This window comes from Schistocerca cancellata, chromosome 7, assembly GCF_023864275.1.
Source record: "Schistocerca cancellata isolate TAMUIC-IGC-003103 chromosome 7, iqSchCanc2.1, whole genome shotgun sequence".
Taxonomy (NCBI): Eukaryota; Metazoa; Arthropoda; class Insecta; order Orthoptera; family Acrididae; genus Schistocerca; species Schistocerca cancellata.
In genome coordinates, this window is record NC_064632.1 from 350932611 (window position 1) to 350946013 (window position 13403).

The following is a 13403-nucleotide window of genomic DNA, read 5'->3' on the forward strand; positions in this document are numbered from 1 at the left end:
GAGGGGTTAGACAATATCCTACCAATAGCGGCACGTTTAGTCATGGGAACAATTGGTAGTCGCGAGAGCGTTACGGAGATGCTCAGCAAACTCCGGAGACAGAGGCTGCAAGAGAGTCATTGTTCATCATGGGAAGGGCTGCTATTGAAGCCGGCCTAGTGGCCGAGCGGTTAAAGGCGCTACAGCCTGGAACCGCACGACCGCTACGGTCGCAGGTTCGAATCCTGCCTCGGGCATGGATGTGTGTGATGTCCTTAGGTTAGTTAGGTTTAAGTAGTTCTAAGTTCTAGGGGACTTATGACCACAGCAGTTGAGTCTCATAGTGCTCAGAGCCATTTTCTGCTATTGAAATTCCGAGAGAGTACTTTCCTGGAGAGAATTGTAGAGGAATTTTCCGCCCTTCTTACGCCTAGCGGTATGAGCACAACGAGAAAACTGAAGAAATTAAAGCTAATACGTAATTTTACCTTCTGTCATTATTCACACATGGCATTTGGGAATGAAAGAAGGAAGAGGGCATCGGATAGTGGGACAAAAGTATCCTCCTCCACATACCGTCAGGTAACCTACTGAGTATAGATGTAGATGTAGACATATAGGTACGTCATTCCCTACTACTTCAGAGAATGCCAGAGTTCGTCTATCGTAGTGACTGAAAGGCTTTGAAGGAGCAGCCTCTTGCCAACCGAGGACCAAATATTTTAAAGGGAGTACGTGTTGGCCCTGTGGACTGGAGTAGGTCTGGATAGCAAGAAAAACATGTGGTGGTCTTGTCTTAACTTCTTGAAAGATAACTTCACAGAGACCTCGAAGGTAGAGCATCGCTATTAACACGGCAGAACTGTTGCCCCTGCTGACGAAATTACCGGCAAAGCGTACTAGAGGTGATCGTACTGTGTACCAGACGGTACCCCATAAGTTCACACCAAACACTGGGCCCGTTTGATGGTGGCAAATGACGTATGTCAACGTTGGTCCTCCTCGGGACCACCGCATCTAAGTCCATCCTGATGCTGTACATATAGCCAGGCGATATCTGAAAAGACGACATGATCCTTCTTCTGTGTCAAGTAATGTAGTTGATGTTCCATTGTCGGCCCACTTGTCTCTGCTGTTGAGCCAGAGGAAGACGTAAATATTGTCGTCATGCTAACAATCCGTGGTTTCCAGACGACATGGTACTGTCAGTGTGGACACCTGACTTGACTGTAGACGAGCCAATTTCCTCACTCAAGGCACATGACAACTGCAGAGTCGTGGAAATTAGTGCAGTATGCTGTCTAGTCGGGCGCTAGTCGCGTGGGGCCGTCAAGCTGTATAGCTGTCCTGAATCCACATCTTTCATATTCATGTGGAAGTCATGGGCTTTCGAACAACGTGAGCACGACATCGCGATCTTCTCACAAACAACCAACATTAAAGTGCATAGTTTTCCCTTATAAACATAATGTAGATGACTTTACTCCCATCTGCTTCGCGCAGTTCCTCTGAAATGCTAATCATTTTCGCACCCAAGCTTGTATACACTTCAAGCCAATCTGACGTTTATGGCAACCAGTCTTCATTGTGTTACTATTTTAATGGCCAGAAGTCTAGATCGGCTATGCGCAGATTCTATGATGTAGTGTTTTATAGAGGTGTGAACACAAAACCATTTCAGTGCATTGGTTTCTTTGCTGTATTCTCTTTTTCATTAAAGCTATTAAAACAAGGGAATATGGTACTATCTATTGTTCTTCGGATTACACCTGTCGCATGACTTGTTCATTATTACAGTATTACTATTATTATCATCATTATTACTCGATCAGACAGGCTTAGATCTGTATAAGCTTTATTTATTTTGCAACGATCTTCGATTTCTCCAAAATTCCTTTTTGAGTGTGATTGTTTGCGGTTCGCTGTCCACGGAGCAACGCGTCTTCTTGTCGGTTACTCTGAGCGATTCACCCCATTTGGTCTGCTAAAGCAGAACATGTGGTTTTGGGTTTTGTTTCAAAATATATCTTTTCCGTCAGCCTGTTAACGTCCTTTCTTTTGAAGTGACCATAGAAACGTGTCCATATTTTATGCATCGTTTCTATACTCTGCACAGTTATACAGGGCTATTACAAATGATTGAAGCGATTTCATAAATTCACCGTAGCTCCATTCATTGACATATGGTCACGGCACACTACAGATACGTAGAAAAACTCATAAAGTTTTGTTCGGCTGAAGCCGCACTTCAGGTTTCTGCCGTCAGAGCGCTCGAGAGCGCAGTGAGACAAAATGGCGACAGGAGCCGAGAAAGCGTATGTCGTGCTTGAAATGCACTCACATCAGTCAGTCATAACAGTGCAACGACACTTCAGGACAAAGTTCAACAAAGATCCACCAACTGCTAACTCCATTCGGCGATGGTATGCGCAGTTTAAAGCTTCTGGATGCCTCTGTAAGGGGAAATCAACGGGTCGGCCTACAGTGAGCGAAGAAACGGTTGAACGCGTGCGGGCAAGTTTCACGCGTAGCCCGCGGAAAATTGGCTCATGCCAGAACTGGAGACCGACAGCGCCGACTTCATCTTTCAACAGGATGATGCTCCACCGCACTTCCATCATGATGTTCAGCATTTCTTAAACAGGAGATTGGAAAACCGATGGATCGGTCGTGGTGGAGATCATGATCAGCAATTCATGTCATGGCCTCCACGCTCTCCCGACTTAACCCCATGCGATTTCTTTCTGTGGGGTTATGTGCAAGATTCAGTGTTTAAACCTCCTCTACCAAGAAACGTGCCAGAACTGCGAGCTCGCATCAACGATTCATTCGAACTCATTGATGGGGACATGCTGCGCCGAGTGTGGGAGGAACTTGATTATCGGCTTGATGTCAGCCGAATCACTAAAGGGGCACATATCGAACATTTGTGAATGCCTAAAAAAACTTTTTGAGTTTTTGTATGTGTGTGCAAAGCATTGTGAAAATATCTCAAATAATAAAGTTATTGTAGAGCTGTGAAATCGCTTCAATCATTTGTAATAACCCTGTATTTCTAGGTACTGGTTTTTCTACATTGTAAATCCAGCATTGGACCTATCACTGGTTTCCACTATTTATCTTCTGAGTCAGCTGACATTTTAGCATCAGATTAGAACATTCTTTGAGTTGTTTCTATTTGGTCCTATATTTTAACTTGCTATTTAAGTATATAACGTTCGCGTGATTTCGTCGGTTGTCACACAGGATTTTATAGTCTTTATTAGGTATTACCAATTAATCAGGGATTCGGATCGCTACGTGCAACTTTTATGTTTGACATATCGCCTCTCCGACAGTTTTATTCTAAGTTGATGATGGATGTTGGATGTTCCATATAACCCCAGTGTTGCTCATCTTATGACCTGGGATATGTTATTACAGCTACATTTTAAGACTGAGGACTTATATTACAGGGTGAATATAATGGTTATATGTTTACATCTAGATGATCGCCGGAAGATACGTATGGTTGTAGTGCCACGAAACCAGTCGTGAATCCAATAAAAAGAATCTTTATACAGCTGAAGCAGTTTTTCATTTTCCAACAAAGAGATACGCAGCTGTGGTGCCCTGTCGTACAGTTATTTTGCTTTGTACATTTCACTCGATTTTGTAATCCCTGAAATAACATAATGTATCCTGGAGAAGAAATAAAAACTTCGCGGTTTGCCGATGATATTGTAATTCTGTCAGAGACAGCAAAGGACCTGGACAAGCAGTTGAACGGAGTGGACAGTGTCTTGAAAGGAGGATATAAGATGACGATCAACAAAATCAAAACAAAGATAATGGAATGTAGTCTGATTAAATCTGGTGATGCTGAGGAACTAGATTAGGAAATGAGAGACTTAAAGTAGTAGATGAGTTTTGCTGTTTGGGGAGCAAAATAACTGATGATGGTCGAAGTAGAGAGGATACAAAATGTGGACTGGCAATGGCAAGGAAAGCGTTTCTGAAGAAGAGAAATTTGTTAACATCGAGTACAGATTTAAGTGTCAGAAAGTCTTTTCTGAAAGTATTGGTATGGAGTGCAGCCTTATATGGAAATGAAACATGGACGATAACTAGTTTAGACAAGAAGAGAATAGAAGCTTTCGAAATATGTGGTGTTACAGAAGAATGCTGAAGATTAGATGGGTAGATCAAGTAACTAATGAGGAGCTACTGAATAGAATCGGGGAGAAGAGGAGTTTGTGGCATAACTTGACTAGAAGAAGGGATCGGTTGGTAGGACACGTTCTGAGGCACCAAGGGATCATCAGTTTAGTATTGAAGGGCAGCGTGGAGGGAAAAAACCGTAGAGGGAGACCAAGAGATGAATACACGAAGCAGATTCAGAAGGATGAAGGTTGCAGTAGGTACTGGGAGATGAAGAAGCTTGCGCAGGATAGAGTAGCATGGAGAGCTGCATCAAACCAGTCTCTGTACTGAAGACCACAACAACAACAACATCCTCTCAATTTGTGAAGATTCATCTTTTCCTCCTGGGCGTTTTATTTTTTGTCAGGAAGTGAAATTACTATTACAAATTCTTGAGTAAAAGCATTTGACACTCGGTTAGTCACTCTGGATCTCCGAGGTTTTTGGCCGTACAGCGCTAGCGTCATGGAGTGAGAAGCTACGTGGTCCAGTATCCTCCTAATTAGTCAGGCGTCACACTCCATAGTCGGTTCGACTTTCCGAATGCTGTGGATACCTAATGGACCTGTGAGATCCACAGCGACTGAACTTTGTAAATATTCTGACTGATTTGATTTTTGTTTTTCGTAGCTATTTATGCACGTCTACATCATTGTTGTCGTTTGGTAACGTACTTTAAAAAATGAAATAATAAACTTTACGACTATGTTGAATGAAGTCTGATCTGTGGAATGGATACATAACTCGAAATGTCGTGTTGCGTGTTGTAACTGCAAGTGGTGTGCTTGCTCTATGTTATTGTTAGCAAAAATTTACACGAATCGATTGGGCAATTGAACTCCCAGTACCAATAACGAAATACAGTCGTTGCAAAATATATGCAGCCCCGTAGGCAGTGAATCACCTGGCCCTGTTCAAAATTGGTAACTTTGGTCTCTTTGCACATAACAAATAAATTAAATTGTCTTACCTCTAAAACAGCAATGGAGTAACGCGATATATTCTGGTCTCTCATAAAAAATATGAATGCTAGCTACAGGCTCAGCAGTGTGCAATGTTGGCCATAATAGGCCTACTTGAAGTGCACATGGAATTTATTTGGCTGATAAACGAGAACATTTGAGAATCTCCAACTTATTTGAAAAATATATGACCTGAACTGGGAGGCGGTACTGACTGTGGTGAATTACTAACTGACAGATACTTTTAGCAAAATTATATTGCATGTTAAGTTTGGCTTTTCAAAAACATCTGATAATTGAGGCTACATTATTCACAACTGATTCACAAACAATAACATTTTAACAGCAAGTATTATCTAATTTCCTTAATCCAACATAATCGCAAATCGTCAAATTACACATAGCTCTGTTAACAAATCTTAAAAGCATTACAAAAATGAAATATCTAACTAGTCTTTTTCTCAAAAAAGTTTATGTACATTCTGGGGTTGCTCAGCAATTGCACATTATTAGCCAACTCATCTATACTAACGCGCTGGCAGAAACAGAAATCATAATTATTTAACACTTTTACTTTATTTTCATGAAGACTTCTGCTTCCATGTTCAACAATATTGACATACGTACATTAATCTAACTTTAGGCGGCAGCACACCACAGAAACTGCCTACTTCATCGTCTTCCCCTCACAGACGGCTACCTACAATTAAGTGCCCAGCGTTCTCTTACTCCAACAAAGCAGTATCTTTGGCTCTGCGGTCGCGCACAGTCAGAGATTCACATTATCGAGCCTATCAGAGACATTCATCGTTTATGGTACACTAGTTTATTTTAATTTATTAATATTCTTAGCTTATTCTGGTGCCACACACAAGTGCGCCCGAGTATACTGCTTTCAGTTTACATGTTGTGACATTCGGGATCCTAAAGCATTTTCAGAGAATTATTTTCATGTGCATTCAAGGTGGGGCAAATAAAAATGGCCCAGAGAACATAGTTCCAGGGCACAAAGAAACACAGCAGAGAAAAGGAAGTCCAGCACTAATCTGACTATAGGAGATGTTAAACGTAACCGACATTCATCTCTTGACATTTTTGGGCCCTGATCAGCAAGCTGCTTAAGGCAGATCGAAGCTGGACTGCTGGAACTGCTGCAGTCTCATCTGAAAAGTTCCGGTGCAGTTCTTGGAGACTATGAGGGTTATTGTGACACACCTTAGCTTGAGAGCTCCTCGCACAAAGTAATCGTACACTGACAGATCAGGTGATCTGGGTGGCTAGCTAGGGCCGCAACCAGATTGACCTCTGCTATCAAGTCTGTCTGGTGCGAAGATTATGTAATTGTGCTCCAAGCTTCGGTCGACTGTATGCGCAGTTGCTCCATCATGTTGAAACTAAAGTTAGGTCTTTTTCTCCTCCGTTAATGCTAGTTTCAAAATGTTGGCAATCTAACGCGCCGAAGTCAGCGTCTGATGAAAGAAGATGGGATGAATAATGTGACGTGCAGAGGCTACACGCCAAAACCCAACCTTCTGATCGTACAGTGGCGTTTCGTGGAAGTTACGTGGATTCTCCCCTGCCCAGACCTGCGATTCTGTGAGTTGACATAATCGGCCAGGTGAAACCAGGTTTCATCAGTCATAAAGAACAGATCCATGTCCAAGCCATTTGTTGTTATCTCAGTGAACAGCCACGCACAAAACTGGAGGCGAAGGAGCATCTGCTAGTTTTCGTGCATGAACAACAGACACTCGGTAGGGATGCATCTGCAGATCCAGGTGGAGCATTCGTCTGTATGATCGACGTGATATACAGTTCTCTTGCGACAGGCATCGGGTTGATATGGTAGACTCTGAAGCATTTTCTAGTGTGCGGGCACGTTTCGGAATGTTTCTTGACTTGTTCAGAACAGATCCTGTCTGACGACATTTTCGTACCAAGTGTTGCGTGGCACTCCTTGCTGGCAATCTGACACCATTAAACTTGTCAGCAAACAACTAGTTTCCGCGACTTCGTTGTCACGTAACTTTCCACAACGAACACCCGCTAGTCCACTGTGACTATCATCGTCCACTTTGCACTGCTCCACTCACGCTGACACAGCACGCACTACGCTCTGAACCGGCGTGGACCACGTGGCAGGCGTACACGTGGTGTGCACGTCACGGGGTATGCTTAGATGCATACATTCACGTATTCACTCGTCCGGGCCACTTTTTTTTTGCCCGATCCTATTTCTGTTCCACGTTTTCAATAAACATGTGAAGAACGACAGTCGTTTCTCGTGTTCCACCTTTTGAACGAAAAATTCACTAGTTTTTTCCTTTTTTTTTTTAATACAAGGTTATCCATTTTCCTCATTTTTACGACAATAAAGTAATGAGGCTGATTTTCTTTGCAAGATGTGGCAACCCTGCAGGCTTGCTTAGGCACAATATCTTTGACCTTGGTCTATAAGCTGCTTCTAGTCCAAGCGGCACATCAATGCAACTGCTCAGCCGTGAGTTGTGCTGTAATAATGTAACACATGTTTGTATCTCTTGTCACGGAAATGGAACCGCATGATATTGCGCAACGGTAGGCCATTTCTTTTTGCGTTAAATTGGGTGAAAACGCGATGGCAACTTACAGTAAGCTTCAGAAGGCTTTTGGAGAGGAGGTTATATCAAGAGCTCAAGTTTTTCGTTGGCATAAAAAGTTTAGTGAAGGCAGAACGAATATTGAAGATGAAGACCGCAGTGGACGACCAACAACTTCACGGACGGATGTCAACTTGGGTGAGTGCCTCTTGGACAAACAGTTAACCAATATTACTACAAAGAAATTTTAGAAAGTCTTCGTAAAAGAGTTCTCCGTTTCCGTGCCAACATTGCTGATAATTGCATTCTGCATCACGATAATGCGCCATCCTATACTGCTCTGTCAGTACAGCAATTTTTAACCTCAAAACAAATTTCAGTACTACTACAGCCACCTTATTCACCAGATATCGCTCCGTGCGACTTTTTTCTATTTCCAAGAGTCTAAACGGCGGTCAAGGGACACCATTTTCAAACAACACAAGATGTCAAAAAAGCTGTGACGAGGGTCTTGGAGGATATTACAGATGATGGGTTCCAGAAATGTTACCATCAATGGCAGAAGCGCTGGAAAAAGTGCGTGCAATCAGAAGGGAACTACTTTGAAGGAGAAAACACTGAACTTGACTAAAATGGTAAGCAACATTTTTTTTTTTTCACATCAGTTTCATTACTTTATTGTCGCACCTCGTATCTCTCAGACCAACAGCGAGTATATACGTTTACAGGGTGTTACAAAAAGGTACGGCCAAATTTTCAGGAAACATTCCTCACACACGAAGAAAGAAAATATGTTATGTGGACATGTGTCCGGAAACGCTTACTTTCCATGTTAGAGCTCATTTTATTACTTCTCTTCAAATCACATTAATCATGGAATGGAAACACACAGCAACAGAACGTACCAGCGTGATTTCAAACACTTTGTTACAGGAAATGTTCAAAATGTCCTCCGTTAGCGAGGATACATGCATCCACCCTCCATCGCATGGAATCCCTGATGCTCTGATGCAGCCATGGAGAATGGCGTATTGTATCACAGCCGTCCACAATACGAGCACGAAGAGTCTCTACATTTGGTACCGGGGTTGCGTAGACAAGAGCTTTCAAATGCCCCCATAAATGAAAGTCAAGAGGGTTGAGGTCAGGAGAGTGTGGAGGCCATGGAATTGGTCCGCCTCTACCAATCCATCGGTCACCGAATCTGTTGTTGAGAAGCGTACGAACACATCGACTGAAATGTGCAGGAGCTCCATCGTGCATGAACCACATGTTGTGTCGTACTTGTAAAGGCACATGTTCTAGCAGCACAGGTAGAGTATGCCGTATGAATCATGATAACGTGCTCCATTGGAAGAGCATGGGGCCCAATCAAGACATCACCAACAATGCCTGCCCAAACGTTCACAGAAAATGTGTGTTGATGACGTGATTGCACAATTGCGTGCGGATTCTCGTCAGCCCACACATGTTGATTGTGAAAATTTACTATTTGATTACGTTGGAATGAAGCCTCATCCGTAAAGAGAACATTTGCACTGAAATGAGGATTGACACATTGTTGGATGAACCATTCGCAGAAGTGTACTCGTGGAGGCCAATCAGATGCTGATAGTGCCTGCACACGCTGTGCATGGTACGGAAACAACTGGTTCTCCCGTAGCACTCTCTATACAGTGACGTGGTCAACGTTATCTTGTACAGCAGTAACTTCTCTGACGCTGACATTAGGGTTATCGTCAACTGCACGAAGAATTGCCTCGTCCATTGCAGGTGTCCTCGTCGTTCTAGGTCTTCCCCAGTCGCGAGTCCTAGGCTGGAATGTTGCGTGCTCCCTAAGACGCCGATCAATTGCTTCGAACGTCTTCCTGTCGGGACACCTTCGTTCTGGAAATCTGTTCCGATACAAACGTACCGCGCCACGGGTATTGCCCCGTGCTAATCCATACATCAAATGGGCATCTGCCGACTCCGCATTTGTAAACGTTGCACTGACTGCAAAACCACGTTCGTGATGAACACTAACCTGTTGATACTACGTACTGATGTGCTTGATGCTAGTACTGTAGAGCAATGAGTCCCATGTGAACACATGCACCGAAGTCAGCATTACCTTCCTTCAATTGGGCCAACTGGCGGTGAATCGAGGAAGTACAGTACATACTGACGAAACTAAAATGAGCTCTAACATGGAAAGTAAGCGTTTCCGGACACATGTCCACATAACATCTTTTCTTTATTTGTGTGTGAGGAATGTTTCCTGAAAGTTTGGCCGTACCTTTTTGTAACATCCTGTATATCAGGGCTGCGCCTAACCGAGTGCTAAGTGAGACAGAGTGTGGGGAGGAAGTGTGTGTCTGTTGGCTGTACTCACGTGCCAGCTCGCCCAGACAGAGCTCTGGGAACTCGTGGTCCTGCTGCTTCTCCAGCGCCGTCCTCCAGTGCAGGTCGACCACGTGCAGTTCATAGCCGCGCTGTCGACAGCGCGCGCGCACCGCTGGGTACACTTTGTTGTGCAGCGCGCCCTTCTCCACGCAGCAGTCTGCAACATGGGATATCGGTCCTCCACTCAGGGCGCACTCGGTAGAGTGGGGAAGACTGGATAAGGTATGTGAGATAACGGGGGAACATGTTACAGATAAACACCAGTTAAATCTTTGGAAGTCTGAGACATGGCAAAAAGCATGGGGAACCTCTCGGCTTTCCTCCTTCTTCCCGAACATCCTGAACGGTTGAGGCTCAGACACTTTGACCCAAGTCGCGGTACGGCACACTTCCTGACGGGCCGTGCTCCTTACCCTACACACCTGCACCGCTTTGGCCTTAGCCAAAGTGATATGTGTGAATGTGAGCAATATGGATCCGACCTACACCTAACACTAAAATGTAAGGCCGACGTCAGAAATCGAAGACAAAGGGCAAGCTTTAAGAGAAATAGATAACTGGAGATTGCTTAACGCATCAGCGATGAAATGTTAAGAGCGCTACACAAGACCTACAAACAACAACGACCATATACAAGATCACGCCCCGAGACACTCCCTACACCACAATATGATATGTATGGGAAAACATACACTCCTGGAAATGGAAAAAAGAACACATTGACACCGGTGTGTCAGACCCACCATACTTGCTCCGGACACTGCGAGAGGGCTGTACAAGCAATGATCACACGCACGGCACAGCGGACACACCAGGAACCGCGGTGTTGGCCGTCGAATGGCGCTAGCTGCGCAGCATTTGTGCACCGCCGACGTCAGTGTCAGCCAGTTTGCCGTGGCATACGGAGCTCCATCGCAGTCTTTAACACTGGTAGCATGCCGCGACAGCGTGGACGTGAACCGTATGTGCAGTTGACGGACTTTGAGCGAGGGCGTATAGTGGGCATGCGGGAGGCCGGGTGGACGTACCGCCGAATTGCTCAACACGTGGGGCGTGAGGTCTCCACAGTACATCGATGTTGTCGCCAGTGGTCGGCGGAAGGTGCACGTGCCCGTCGACCTGGGACCGGACCGCAGCGACGCACGGATGCACGCCAAGACCGTAGGATCCTATGCAGTGCCGTAGGGGACCGCACCGCCACTTCCCAGCAAATTAGGGACACTGTTGCTCCTGGGGTATCGGCGAGGACCATTCGCAACCGTCTCCATGAAGCTGGGCTACGGTCCCGCACACCGTTAGGCCGTCTTCCGCTCACGCCCCAACATCGTGCAGCCCGCCTCCAGTGGTGTCGCGACAGGCGTGAATGGAGGGACGAATGGAGACGTGTCGTCTTCAGCGATGAGAGTCGCTTCTGCCTTGGTGCCAATGATGGTCGTATGCGTGTTTGGCGCCGTGCAGGTGAGCGCCACAATCAGGACTGCATACGACCGAGGCACACAGGGCCAACACCCGGCATCATGGTGTGGGGAGCGATCTCCTACACTGGCCGTACACCACTGGTGATCGTCGAGGGGACACTGAATAGTGCACGGTACATCCAAACCGTCATCGAACCCATTGTTCTACCATTCCTAGACCGGCAAGGGAACTTGCTGTTCCAACAGGACAATGCACGTCCGCATGTATCCCGTGCCACCCAACGTGCTCTAGAAGGTGTAAGTCAACTACCCTGGCCAGCAAGATCTCCGGATCTGTCCCCCATTGAGCATGTTTGGGACTGGATGAAGCGTCGTCTCACGCGGTCTGCACGTCCAGCACGAACGCTGGTCCAACTGAGGCGCCAGGTGGAAATGGCATGGCAAGCCGTTCCACAGGACTACATCCAGCATCTCTACGATCGTCTCCATGGGAGAATAGCAGCCTGCATTGCTGCGAAAGGTGGATATACACTGTACTAGTGCCGACATTGTGCATGCTCTGTTGCCTGTGTCTATGTGCCTGTGGTTCTGTCAGTGTGATCATGTGATGTATCTGACCCCAGGAATGTGTCAATAAAGTTTCCCCTTCCTGGGACAATGAATTCACGGTGTTCTTATTTCAATTTCCAGGAGTGTAGATTCAAATACTGATATGGAAACAGATGCACATATAGAAGCAGATGATGACATGAGCACTCCAATATCACCAGATATGTATACCATACAGTAGCAAATCACACGACTACAACAATACTACAAGTAATACAAACATAGAATTTACAAATTAGTTAGTAACAGAAATAAAACATTGGATTTTCCTGTTTGGACAAGCAAAACAAGTATTTAATTCTTCGGTTCATTATTTTGAAACATGTAAATGCGTAATTTGTGAAATGTATAAGATGCAAACTGTAAAACATTTGACCTTTATAAAGTTGTGCATAAACGTACATATGCACTATAATAAGACGTAAATACACAAACACAACCGCACGACATAGATAAGAAGCGCCATTCGGGAAGACGAGGCTCAGCGTTACCTCCAAAGGTTCCTCTCCCGCTTACGGCGTTGGTAAGTTGAGGAAGCAAGTGTAGTAACAGATAGTACTGTCATACCTTCAACACAAATCTCGCAAGCTTAATATCACAGTACACATATATATAGTAGTAGCTATAGAAGAATAGAATATGCTAATTCAGCAAGACAGACCGAAGCTTTTCCACTTGTAATAGCTAGGCAAGCCCTTCCACTTGTAATAGCTAGGTAAAGGAACCTCTTTTGTTATCTGAATCTTTCCTTTCGTGCATCATTCTTTTCTAAAGAACATAGTAATTTTTTCCAATTGTACATTATGTATCTTGTTTTTTGTTTTGTTTCTCTTTTTTAATTAACAATTGAATTTTTAAGTAGGCTGTTTAGGTTTTTATGTTGGTAACGCCACGTAGCGCCCTGTTTGAAAATCACTGACTGTGCTGCGTGCGGTCTGTGGCTGGTTGGCATTGTTAGAATATTCGCTTGTGTAGTGTTGGGCAGTTGGATGTGAACAGCACGTAGCGTTCGGCAGTTGGAGGTGAGCCGCCAGCAGTGGTAGATGTGGGGAGAGAGATGCCAGAGTTTTGAGAGGTTACTATAAGCGGACGATGTGGACGTGTGTCCGCCAGAAAAAGGAAATTTGTAAATATGGAGGTCATGATTGAACATTGCTAAGGTAAATACATTGTTTGTTCTCTATCAAAATCTTTCATTTGCTAACTATGCCTATCAGTACTTAATGCCTTCAGTAGTTAGAATCTTTTATTTAGCTGGCAGTATTGGCGCTCGCTTTATTGCAGTAGTT

The 13403-nt window shown here is 44.6% G+C and overlaps 1 protein-coding gene across 1 annotated transcript in view; it reads right to left on the reverse strand.

The window, feature by feature from the left end:
• LOC126092028 (NACHT domain- and WD repeat-containing protein 1) overlaps positions 1 to 13403 on the reverse strand; it is a 621846-nt gene that overhangs the window by 174806 nt on the left and 433637 nt on the right. The window contains exon 6 of the mRNA XM_049907424.1: positions 10077 to 10244. Within this exon, the coding sequence (XP_049763381.1) occupies positions 10077 to 10244 (168 nt within the window). The remainder of the gene's footprint in view (positions 1 to 10076; positions 10245 to 13403) is intronic.